The 12,930-nt window shown below is 52.3% G+C and overlaps 1 protein-coding gene across 1 annotated transcript; it reads left to right on the top strand.

Moving 5' to 3' along the window:
* The first annotated feature begins 2,879 nt into the window (after positions 1–2,879).
* On the top strand, positions 2,880–10,686 carry NES (nestin). Its single transcript, XM_006861735.1, has 4 exons — positions 2,880–3,662; positions 4,675–4,799; positions 6,481–6,554; positions 6,827–10,686. Exons 1-4 carry the CDS (start codon positions 2,880–2,882, stop codon positions 10,684–10,686), a joined length of 4,842 nt encoding a protein of 1,613 aa, XP_006861797.1.
* The last annotated feature ends 2,244 nt before the right edge of the window (positions 10,687–12,930 follow it).

The raw sequence follows: 12,930 nt of genomic DNA, 5'->3' as shown, positions 1-12,930 counted from the left end.
CAGCTCCGCCAGGCTGTGGTTGCTGGGATCCGCCTTCTCCTGCCTTCAGAAAATCAATACCACACTCTTCCCCAGCATTCTAAACCATCTCTGCTCCCCACATTCCCCAAGTTCACCAAGAGTGGTTCATGGGGGAGAGCTTCCTCCAGCTTAAGGGCTTTCTTCATAATGGTTCTCAAAAAGGCTTTGTACTAAGGCCTCCATCTCTACCTGGTCTTATTTGGTCCTCTGAACAAACATAAGGGTATGTATTAATCCCCTTTATCAAATAGGTGGGAGCCCTAGTGACACAATGGTTACATTTTTGGCTGCTAAGCAGAAATACAGAAGTTCAAATCTACCAGCCACTCTTCAGGAGAAAGTTGTAGTAATCTGCTTCTGTAAACATTTCAGCTTTGGAAACCCTATGGGGCAGTTCTACTTTGTCCTACAGGATCATTATGACTTAGAATAGACTTTTGGTCTGGGGTAAACTGAGGCTTATTCAGAAAGTTTATGGGATTTGTCCAAGGTCATTCAATTAGAACATGCAAAAGCCAGACCAAATGCTCTTTGCATGAAACACAGTGCAAATGCTTTCTTTCTGGGTGAGAATGAGGAGCCTAGGGGAGAAATCCCCACCCCAATGTCACCTCTCCTTTTCAGGGGACCCCCTCAAGATCCCAGGGACTTAAAAATATTCAGCCCCCTCTTCGTACAGCCAGGAGGTGAAAGCCCATTCAAGTCAGTTCTCCTGACCATAGGAGGTACCCAGCCCAAACTAAACAGCATGATTGTGAAATGAGTGTAGAGAAGCCTGGGTATGCTGGCTCCTCAGTTTCTGAATCTGCACTAGCCCTCAGACAATCCTCCCACTCCATACTCCACTGGACCCTCCCAGGCCTTCATTCTACATTGTTGTTGTTGTTGTTGCTAAGTGCCTTCGAGTTGGTTCCGACTCATAGTGACCCTGTTTAGACTTTCTAAGGAGAAGTTGGTGAGCTTGAACCCCCAACTTTGTGGTTCAAACCTACTTTGCAGTCCAGAGTATTAACCCATAGTGCCACACCAGGACTCCTCATTCTGCATATTGGTGGTGAATTTTGAAGCCCAGTTGGCCTGGGGACAGGGATGGGGTGGAGCCAGATTTCTCAATGGGTGGGTAAGAGGTTGGTGATGTGACCTCCTGGACATTGCTCATACTGTACACTTTATCCAGAAAACCCCCTCCTTCCTAAGTATTGTAGTCATCGTTTTATGTTTACCTCCACCATCAGACTATGAAATCACCATCACTGCTGACTTCACATCACCAGATGGTGAGCTCCTCCAAAGCTGTAGCAGAGTTCCTGCTTCTGCTGTGGTACTAACACATAGTAGGTGCTCAATTGGATCCCTGCCCCCATATGCCCCCTCTGTCTCATCTCTGAGTCTCCTGTTCCTGCTCCCCATTTACAAACCCCCAAGTCTCATCTGCCCCTTGTAGCCTAGCTCAAGGACCTCCTCCTCCTTACAAAGCTTTCTCAACTACTCCCATCCTTAGTTGGAGTAGTTGGGAAAATGGAGAGCTCTCCATTTTCAGAACTGTACTACTCTCTAAGGGCTGTTGTTGTTAGTGCCATCAGTTGGTTCTGACTCATAGCAATCCTGAATAGGGTTTCCAAAGAGTGGCTGGTGGGTTTGAACCTCCAGCCTTGGGGTTAGTGATCTAGTGCTTATCCTGCAGTGCTACATACCAGGACTCCTAAGTTAGATATGTAAGTAAAATGTTAGCGTGGAATGTGTTGTTTTTAAGTGCTGCTGAGTCAATTCCGACCCATATCAACCCTGTATAGGGTTTCCAAGGAACAGTTGGTGAGCTTGAACCACCCACCCTGTGGTTCAAACCAACTTTGCAGTTCATCACATTAATCCACAGTGCCACAACACATCACAAAGGCTCAATAAACATGGGCAAGTTGTGAAGAAACAGTTGTCCCTTCTCTCTACTTCCTCTAGGTGGCCTGATCTGTAAGCCACGAGGGGGCACCCTATGCTCCCAAAAAGCCCCTAACATGGGGGACAGGATGAGGTGTCTTTCTTTGAGAACTGGGGGAGGCCATCCACTACTGAAGTGGGTATGTATGAGCCTTGGGTTATTTAGAAGAGTGGTAGGAAGAATGATGGTGAATAATGGGAATATAGTCCTTATACCTGGTCTCTATTTCCTGTTGGAGACTTTGAGGCAATAGTGTGTCCCAATATCAGATTTTGTTCTTGCTTTCCAGGCAGTGTCGCTCAGCCTCTCTGAATACTGTCGAGTATCTCACAAGGGTGAACATTCGCTATTTACAAAAAATGTGGTCACATCCATCCTTTCAGGAGTCCCATGAGGTTTCCATCATTTTTCTCATTTTATGCACAAGGAGCTGAGGAATTGAGTAAGTGATACTGCTCTGGTGACTTTGCCTGTGCCGAGTAACTGACAAGAATTCCCTCCCCAGACCTGAATCCGTTGGCATGCCCTTCAAGGGCTCATCATCTCCTTTTATCACTTTTATGGCCCCTCCTCACGACCTTCTCCAGCAGAAAGCCATGTCATCGGATGATTCCCAGCCCTTGGCTCCTCCTTTGGTCCCACTTCTCAACTTTCTGGTGACACAGGGCAGAGGCTGCCACCATTCCTCTGAACTCTAAAGAGTTAATGTCCTAGTCCCGCCCCGTTTCCCGCAGGGCTGGCGGGAGTATGAATAGCCTCGCTCCTCTCCAGACTTCCAGTCGCCCCACTACTACCCACGCTCCATCCTGCTTCATCTTTGCCGCCGTTGGTCTCTCTTCCCTTTGACTTTAAGAGGTCTTAGAGCTGCTCTGGTCTTCCGGTGCCCCGTATCTCTCTACCCTCGGTGGGTTAGATGAGCAGAATGGAGGGCTGCCTGGGAGAAGAGTCTTTTCAGATGTGGGAGCTCAACCGGCGCCTGGAGATCTATCTGTCCCGGGTCAAGGCACTAGAGGAGCAGAATGAACTGCTGAGCGCAGAGCTCGGGGGTCTCCGGGCACAGTCTGCAGACGCTTCCTGGAGGGCCCGAGCAGATGAAGAGCTGGCGGTCTTGCGGGCCCTCGTGGACCAGCGCTGGCGGGAGAAGCACGCGGCCGAAGTGGCGCGCGACAATTTGGCGGAGGAGTTGGAGGATGTGGCGGGTCGGTGCCAGCAGCAGCGTCTGGCCCGGGAGCGGGCGGCAGAGGAGGCAGCCCGCAGCCGGCGGGCTGTTGAGGCCGAGAAATGCTCCGGGACCTGGCTGAGCAGCCAGGCGGCTGATCTTGAGCGTGAGCTCGAGGTCCTGCGCGCAGCGCATGAGGAGGAGCGCGCCAGCCTGAACGCCCAAGCTGCCTGTGCGCCTCGTGGCCCCCCGCCGTCCCGCGGGTCCCCCGCGTCAGCCCCCGAGGTGGAGGAGCTGGCGCAGCGGCTGGGCGAGGCGTGGCGCGGGGCAGTGCGCGGCTACCAGGAGCGTGTGGCACACATGGAGGCATCGCTGGGTCAGGTCCGCGAGCAGCTGGGCCGTGCGGTGCAGGGCGCCCGCGAGGGTCGCCTGGAGCTGCAGCAGCTACAGGCGGAGCGTGGGGGGCTCCAGGAACGCAGGGCTGCGCTGGAGCAAAGGCTGGAGGGCCGCTGGCAGGAGCGGCTTCATGCCACTGAGAAATTCCAGGTGAGGCTGTCCTGGGCCTAGGCCAGGCTCCCTGAATAAAGTCCCTGTGGGGAAGGGAGGAAAGGGTGGATGCTTACTCTTGGACCATTTCTCAGAAACCCTATCCCTGGTACTGCAGGACGAAACTTTCACAGCTCCTTCTAGAATGGAGTGGAAATGAAGGAATTTCCCCAGACTAGGATAGGACCCCATTGCAGCGGCCCCCTCATCCTGTCTACTCAGCACTTGTGTGGCATCTTCTACTCTGGTGGCCTCTTGGACCCCTCCCTTGGGTCTGCTCTCACTCTGAAGATACCTAAGACTTTCCCCCTCAGCCTGGCTCCTCAGAATCTCCAAGTTTCTAACAGCCCTCCTCCCTCTGACTGGAAGTGGAGAGGGGCTCTAGATGATCAGGCTCCATCCCCTCTCCCATGTTACAACTTCTAAGCTCCCTGGAGTGCATTCCAGAGGCCTGGGACAGCTGCTCCCCCTCACACTGCACAGCTGTGACCAGCAGCTGAGAAAACAGCCTCCTGCCTGAGCCAGACAGAGGTCTCCCCATGGTCACCTCCTCACTCTTCTCAGAGAGGAGAAAGATTCCAGAACTTGTGAGAAGTGGAGGGGGTGAGGGCCTGACAAGGAGCAGGAGATAGGAGATAGTGATGGGACTGGATTGTTTGACTTTCAGTCCTGTGGCTCCAGGCCTCTTGATTAATCTTTTTTTCCTTCTGCTTCCACTTTTCCCCCTCTCCTCCACTCTGTAACCCATCCTTCTCCTCCCTTGCCTGCCTCCCCTTTCCTGTGGGAACTGAATTCTGAGCAGCATGTGCTACCATTTAATCAGCATCTTTCAAGGAAGAGCCAGACCGTGGGAGAGGGCTGAGAGAGGCCACTGTGCTCATCTCTGAGGCTCCAGAGGGGGTTTTCTGGGCAGGGGCTGGGATAAGGGATACAGGGGGTCTCTACAGAGGCATCAGACAGTTAGCAGGAAGCACCCTCCCCCTTCACTGACTGCTTCTGGCTTGCTCTGCAGCTGGCAGTGGAGGCCCTGGAGCAGGAGAAACAGGGACTGCAGAACCAGATTGCCCAGGTCCTGGAAGGTCGGCAGCAGCTGGCACATCTCAAGATGTCCCTCAGCCTGGAAGTGGCCACATACAGGTGCAGATGAACTCTAAGCACACTGGCACATACAGACTTGCACATATGCTGGGCATAGACTCCTTAGCTGACAAGTGCCCAAAGCCACGGGTGGTGGCAGTTCTTCCACCACCAGGTTCTGTGAACCTAGACCAGTCGCTTCCATACCAGTACATGCCCCACCTGAGCCCCACCTGCTTTCTCCATGGACTAAGGACCAGAGAGAGATGTCCCATGCTTAGAAAATCACCCAAGGAGACATGATATTGCTGAGTGGAGCTGCTTCAGGAAAGGGGATGGCACAAGTGTAGCACATCTGCATCCAAATCCTTTCCTGAAGAGCTGAAAGGCCCCATGTTTTTGTGTGTGCTCATACTAAGGTGATGGAGGCTTAAGAGAGATTGCGATGTTAGGTAGTGGCACTGACTTGCCACCTAAGCTGGATCTCAGTTTCCTCATCTGGAGGAGGAGAGATGGGCTGGGTGACTTCCAAAGCTCCTTCCAGCATGGAGATTGGGTCTGGCCCCTCTCAAGTCCTTGTGCTGTGTTCCGTGTTGCTGCCACTGAGGAGACACTGCTTCTCACTGACTATGTGGCCTGGAGTAAATGCACAGTCTATCAGGGAAACTGTGCAAGTTAACTGTAGGGAGAATCTGATCATGGAGTTTAAACTTGGGGAAGGGATTTTGCAACTCAGGAAGGGCTCTGGGAGGGAGCCAGGGCCAAATAAGCTATTAGGATGGTGTCCCCAGAATCCATTGGCAAACAAGTTAGGGAACCTGGGGGACAAGTTCAGGAGGGGAGGGTCCAGAGAAAGGAAGATCAGTGACAATCTGGGGGAAAAAGAAAAAGAGTGGCTCCACCTCCACAGAAGAGAGAGCTCAGAGGGAATGACATACCTACTTGGGAAGGACAGAGGTGAGACCTTAGGAAGAACTAGTCAGACTCAGAAGAACAGACAGTGAGTGTTCAGCACAACTTACTGAATTGACTATCCACCCCTAGCCAGCCCCGTGGAATACTGAGGCAGGGGCATGGACATAAAGACATCCATTACCCTAAGGAGCCTGGGATCTAGAGTACTCTGAGATCCTGAGATGAAAGCCTTTACCCCTAATCAAGCACTGAGGGGAAGGGGCTGGGCAGGCCCCAAGGAATTTAGCCACTGGTTTTTGAGACATGAAAAGGATTTGGCCAGAAGGGGCTGAATTCATTTGCTTTTGTCTGTGACCAGCTCTGGGTACCCCCCAGGGAAGGAGGGGGGAGCCCATCCCATGGGAACGGCCTGAGAATTCCCACTTCCCCTGGGAAGCCCCCCTTCTTAGACCCTCCAGATGGCTGTCTGGACAATGGCAGTAGTAATTAGCATGAGAATCAGTCCCCCACACTGAGGATGAGGTCATTGGCCTGGGGTGAGGAGGAGGAGACATGTCTAAGTGATGTGTGTTTGTGTGTGTGTGTGTATCTGTCACTATGATTATGAGCCAAACTCTGTGTCTCAAATATGTGTGTGACTGTGTGAAGTTTGTGGCTATGCAATGGTGTTTGCTGCCCAGCCAATCTACCCATGTGTGACTTTTGTGTGTTAGTGGTAAAGTGAAGGGGGAGCCTTCAGTGCCAGAGTCTGAGGAGAGGCTGAGTTTTCCAGGTGGTCTTGCTTATGGGCAGAGGGCTAACCCAGCTTTTCCCCCTTCATCCCCAGGACCCTGCTGGAGGCTGAGAATACCCGATTGCAGACACCTGGCAGTGGTTCCAAAGCTTCCCTCAGCTTCCAGGGTAAGAGGAGGGGATGGGTTCTCTCTCTCTGAAACTCGGTCCCTCCTTGCTCTTCATACCCCAGATCTAGTTTTGTGATTTTTTTTTTTTTTTTTTTTTGAGCTGAACCGGTCCTAGTGTTGATCCTAATGGCAGTGAGAAGTCACTCAGCCCAGCCAGTGAAGGGTCAGGAGCAGTGCCCATGGACATTCTTGCCAGAGTGGGGTAGCTGCTCTTTGGCTCTCCTCCCTGACCATACATACTGACTGTTTCTTTCCCCTCTGCCTTTCCAGACCCAAAGTCAGAGATGCATTTTCCTGGGACTTCAGAAAGCCGGCGTCTGGGACCTTTGCTTCCTGTCCTGAATCCAACTTCCCTTGCTTCACCCTTGCCTGATACCCTTAGGACACCTATGCCAACCTTTCTGAAGAGCCAAGAATTCCTCCAGGCTTGTACCCCCACCCTGGCTAGCACCCCCATCCTACCCACACCCAAGACTCCCTGCCCTGCTACAGATACAGAGATCAAGGCCCAGGAAGCCCCACTCTCCCTCCTCCAGTCACAGGGGGGGAAGCAAAAGGCTCCAGAGCCCTTGTGGGCTGAAGTCACAGTGACTGTTCCTGCTAACATCCTTCCAAGACCAGAGGAGCCTGGGGGCAAGCAGCAAGAGGCCAGTCCAGGCCAGTCTCCTGAGGATCACGTCTCCTTGGCCCCACCCCTTAACTCTGATCACCCTAGTTTAGAGGCCAAAGACTGTGAGCCCAGTGGATCTGAAGTGCCCAGTATACCTCAGGAAAAAGGTGAAGGGCAAATATGGGGACTGGCAGAGGAAGAAGCAACCATAGAGGTAAAGAAGCTGCTCCCTAGCAGCTTAAGGCAGGAAACATGGCAAAAAGAGGGAGATCTGGATAGGGAGGAAATCCAGGAACCCCAGCGTGTTTTGAAAAAAGAAAACCTGAAGTCTCTGGAGGAAGAAATCCAAAAGCCACTAATGTCTCCGGAAAAACAGAGCCATGAGATACTGAGTTCTCTAGAGAAGGAGAATCAAGACTCTCTGAGGTCTTTAGAAAAATATACCTTAGAGACACCAAAAGCTCTAGAAAAGGAGAATCAAGAGCTATCAAAACCTTTAGAAAAGGTAGTCACATCTATAGAAAATGAGACTCCAGAAATACTTACATCTGTAGAAAAAGAGGATTCAGAGACACTGCAATCTCTAGAAAATGAAAATCAAGAACATCTGAGGTCTCTTGATGATAATCTAGAGACATTTTTATTTCAAGGAAAGGAAAACCAAGAATTAGTGAGATCTCTAGAAAATGAGAACTTAGAGTCCTTGAGAGCTCTAGAAAGGGAGATTCAAGAACCACTGAGATCTCAAGAAATAGAGAACAAAGAAACATTGGAACCACTAGCAAAAGAGAACCAAGAACCACAGAGATCTCTAGAAAAAGAGGACCAGGAGATGCTGAGACCTCTAGAAAAAGAGAATCAAGAGTCACTACAGTCTCTAGAAGATGAAAATCAGGTGACCCTAGACAATATAGACCAGGAGCCACTGGAGTCTCAAGAAGAGAAGCAGGACACATTGAGATCTCTTGAAAAAGAGACTCAAGAGCCATTGAGGTTCCTAGGGGAAGAGGACCAGAAGACATCTAAGCCTCTTGAAAAAGAGAATCAAGAGTTACTGCAGTCTCTAAAAGAAGCGTGTGTAGAGGCAGTGAAATCTTTAGAAATAGAGACTCTAGAATCATTAAAGTCTGAGGAAGAGGTCTTGGGAATATTAAAACCTTCAGAGACTCAGGAGCTATTCTGGTCTCTAGAAGAAAAGAATCAAGGGACAATGAAGCCTCTAGAAAATGAAATTCAAGAACCACTGGGGTCTATGAAAGAAACCCAGGAGACACTGAGTGCCCTAGAAAAAGAAAACCAAGAACCACAGAGACCCCTGGAAGAGTGGGACCTAGAAAATTTGAAATCTTCAAAAGAGGTGGACAAGGAAAGTCAAAGATATCTGGAAGAGGAAGAGAACCCAGAGAAGGGACAGAATAAAGATTCACTGAGGTATCTGGAAGAGGAGGGACAGGAGCTGCCAATGTCAGCAAATCAGCAGAGATGGGAAAATGTGGGAGGGGACCAAGAGCTGAGCCAGGACTCACCACCTGGGAGGGCTGAAGTGGAAGATGAGAAGGAAGTAGAACTGGGCCTGAGGGAGCAGGATGGCTTTGATGGGGAGGAAAAGGCTGAAGAGCAGGTAGAGTTACAGCTGAATGCTGCAGGGGACAAATGGGACACAGGTGAAAGGCACCCAGGGAGCCCTGGGCCTGAAGAGCAGAGGGTCTCAGTTGAGGAAGCCAAGGAGGAAGCAGGTTCTGATGATCTCCAGGACCTCACAGGGCAACTAGATCAGGTTGGGGCTTCAGGCCTTGAAGCTTCCCAGGGGATACCAGAGGTGGTAGAAACCATGTTGGAAAATGAGTATGTGGTTCCAAGAGGTGACCCAGTCTCCCCACAGATCACCATGGGGTCAGAGACAGCCATGGATGAGTCTGCTGTGGGAACTGAGGAGGGACTAGAGCTTGAGGTGGTAAGGTTAGAGGACCCAGGTCACCTGGCCAAGGAGGAAGTGAAGAAGCCTCTCCAAGGGGAAGAAAGTTTGGAGGAAGAGAAAGTACAGGACTTGGAAGAATCTAGGAGGGACGTAAAGGAAGCAGATGCTTTAGAATCAGAGCTCTCCGAACTGCCTAGGGAGTGCAGAGATCCCCAGAAGCATGAGGAATCTGAGGAGGAATCTGAGGGATGGGACGAGTCCAAGTCTGAGGCAGCCTGTGGGACAGAGGAGGGTGCCACTGTTGAGACCCTGTGCCTTAATGGAACTGATGTCCCTCAGTCCAGGCTAGAGGAGGCTGAAGGGGATGCAAAACTAGTGCTGGAGCCCCCCAGCCTAAGGCCCCCTGAACCCTGGGAGCCTACTTCACTCCTTGAAGATATCTCTGGGACCGAGCCCCAGACTGAGGAGAACCAAGAGGCTAGCTGGGGCCGGGAAGATAAAGCTTTGGCCTCCGAAAATCTGGAGAGTGAACAGGAGTTGTGTTCTGGGGGGATCCCTGAGGGTCTCCATCAGGAGGAGAAAGAGAGTGGAGAAGAGAGTGAGGCAGATGAGCTAGGGGAGACCCTTCCTGACTCCACTCCCCTGGTGCTCTTTACTGGGTCCCCAGCTTCTTCCAAGTGGGATCCTGCTGGAGAGGAGAGGCCCTCCCCTCAGGGGGAGGCCAGACAGGAGAATGATGATCCCACCATCCTGGCCTCTGAGGACCTTGAGGTCCAACCCTCTGAAGAGGAGGAGGGAGATGAGGAGGAGGGGCACAGCCATGATTCTGATCTGTCTGAGGAATTTGAGGACCTGGGGACAGAGGCCTCTCTTCTTCCTGGGGTACCGGGGGAGGCAACAGAACCTCTGAGACAGGTGGCCCAGCTGCTCTTGGAGCCTGCAGCCTGGGATCGGGATGAGGAGTCTGATGGGTTTGCAGATGAGGAAGAGAGTGTGGAGGAGGGGGAAGCGGATGATGAGGAAGAGGAGGGGAGGGGGCTAGGGGCTGGCCTCTGGGGACCAGGGTCTTCTGTGGGCAGCCTGCAGACTCAGAGTGAGGACCTCGTGGAATCTGACACTGTGGGGGTCAGTGTTCCCTGGGATGGTGACTTAAAGGCCATGACAGCTGATACCCCCATGACTGCCCTGAAGACTGAGTCCCAAGACAGTGCTGAGCCTTCCAGTTCAGAGGAGGCATCTGACTTGGTTGCCTTGGAAAGGGAGGACAAAGTCTCTGGCCCCACAGAGAACCCCATTAGGGAGGAGAACACGGGCCACCAGGTTGCTGGGGAAACCCTTGGTGTCAATGGCCAAGGTCCCAGTTGGGGGGAGGAGGAGCACGTAAATGGGGAGTTGGTGAGCAGTCTGGAGCAGTCAGAGGAAGGTGGTCCAGGGAAGCCAGGAGCTCCTGAGGGGGACCAAGGAAGCCCCTTTGAGGTGGAGGATGGGAGTTCCCTAAAGGCCCCATGGGCTGGGGTTCCTCTTCGCCTGGGACAGGGCCAGCTCCTAAAGTTCACTCAGAGGGAAGAAGATGGAGATTCCTGGTCCTCAGGGGAGGACTAGAGAAAGACCTCCTACATTGAGGGCTGAGGGGGAGGGTTGTCCCCAAGTCCCCTCCCTGCTCAGGAAAAGCACCCTTAATTTATGATTTCTTGATTTATGGTTTCTGTCCAAGAGGTCTGGGTGTTGGTCAAGGTGAAATGGGGTGTGGCAAAGGGATTTTCCCAAGAATGGATCCTTTAGGAATGAAAACCTGCCCCTTGGACCCTGCAAAGTAGGACATCCTGCTTGCACTGTGAGGCTTAAACCAGCTGAGGCCCTATAGCACTAGGCCCCCTTTTCTGTACCCATCTCCTTCCCCTCACATCAACTTGGGGAAAACAAGAGGCCCAGTGGTTCCTCTGAGGGGAGGGGGCTGTGTTTGTCTCACCAGCCCTGCCCACTCCTGGCTGCAGCAGTCCTTCACTCCTGGGCCTGGGCCGTCTGGGAGGTGAGGGGGGTTTTCATCCTCCTCATTCTTGATTGGATCATCTCTGCCTGAATAAAGTGATGCCTCCTCCTACTGAGTCTAGACTCTTCTCTGATGGAGGGTGGGGGACAAGGGTGTTCTCAGGGTCAGCACAGGAGCAGAAGAACTGTGGGGGAGGAGATGAGAGATGCCTGTGTTGGGGAGGGGCTATTTCCTGAGGAGAGAAGGACCTGGGGGATCTCATGAGGGGCATGGAGGCAACACACCAAGGCTCCAGGCAGCAATGGAGGGATCCTGGAGAAGCCTGTCCAGGTGACCTCAGTGCCTGGCCAAGCCTGCCATCATCTCTGCCCACAGTACTGCTGATTACAGAGATTAGGTCGTGGGGCCACCCCTGTGCCTGCATGCCTGCTCCACTGGCCCATCTGTGCCGCCAGCATAATAAGCCCTTAGTCCCCAAATCCAAACAGTTGTCTAGCCTGCAATGGCTGGGTCAGAGCACCGTGAGTGGAGAGGGAGGTTTCAGTCATTCAGCTTCTTCTGAGTTCAGACTCAGCCACACAATGAGGGGGCTGAACCAGGTGATTTGGGGGACTTTCAGAGATGGGGAGGGCAGGAGGAAGGTAGGAGAAGCCAGAGGGCTGCAGCTTAGGTCTATAATAGGACTTCTCCCACATACTGAAGCAGGAGAAGGTGGGGTGGGAGGACACTGGACCGATGCTGTGAGGGTGAGAGCCAGGGGGCATGCTGGGAACTGAGCTGTGCTGACAACGGGTTAAAGCCAGGGTCCACCAATCAGACTCTTCCCTCACCCATCCCTCTCTGCTTCCTGGTAATTCCCTGAGGCCCTGTGTAGAGCAGGGAGAGATCCAGGAGTTCCTGGATTAGGTGGGATGAAGGCCTTGAAGTCAGGATACCCAAATAGAGATCATTTCTCAGCTCAATTCTTCAGGGAAGGAAAATCTGGCAACACCTCTAAATATCCTGGGTGGGGATGGGAAAGAGGCCTACCAAACAAAGGTTCCGTATTTGGAGATAATCCCAAATCCGGGAGTCACCTCTTCCTCCCCTTGGGCCCAAGGGCAAAAGGCCAGGGAAAGATGTAAGGCTGAAGTCCTAGCCCCTTGGACCTCCACTCATACCCCCAAACCAAGGACAGGTGGACAAGAGTCTCTCAGACTGTATCTCACTGTCTGCCTTCCTCCATGTCCACCTAGGAGTCTCTTTGTTGGGCACCCAGACACCCACCTCACCAGCACTGCATACCCCCTCCCTCAGGGTCCAGGATCCTGTCTCTCCTCACCCCACCCTCCTGGCAGCCTAGGCTTCAGCTCTTTCCTTCCTGTATCCCCAGTTAACAAGGCCCTGTCTGATCCCACCAGGCTGCCATTCAGGCAAGTAGGGGTCCTCCCTGCCCCTTCACAGGGACAGAGACACCCTGTGCTTGGTCTTCCAAGCCCTTGGGCACGTCTGCTTGGGTAAGAGCCAAGTACAGAGGCTGAGTCAAACAGTCCTTCCTATGTCCGAGTGCCCATCCTACCCCACTCCAGGGTCTCTGGTCCTCTACAGAACCACCCAGTCAGCTGCTATCGACACAATGACTATTCCTGGTGACCCTGTGTGTCACAGTAGAATTGTGATCCATGTGACCTTTCAGAAGCCGATCATCAGGACTTTCTTCCCAGATGCCTCTGAGGGGATTTGAACAACCAATCTTTTTTTTTTTTTTTTTTTTTTTTTTTTAGATTCTTGGGAAGTTTTATTGATCTTCATTATTGGAGGCAGCCTGAAATCAAGAATACAAATATTTTTTGTGTGGGGTTCTCAAAAAACAAAAC

The sequence above is a fragment of the Chrysochloris asiatica genome, unplaced genomic scaffold, assembly GCF_000296735.1.
Source record: "Chrysochloris asiatica unplaced genomic scaffold, ChrAsi1.0 scaffold00042, whole genome shotgun sequence".
Classification (NCBI taxonomy): domain Eukaryota; kingdom Metazoa; phylum Chordata; class Mammalia; order Afrosoricida; family Chrysochloridae; genus Chrysochloris; species Chrysochloris asiatica.
This window is presented reverse-complemented; position numbering and strand designations above follow the sequence as displayed.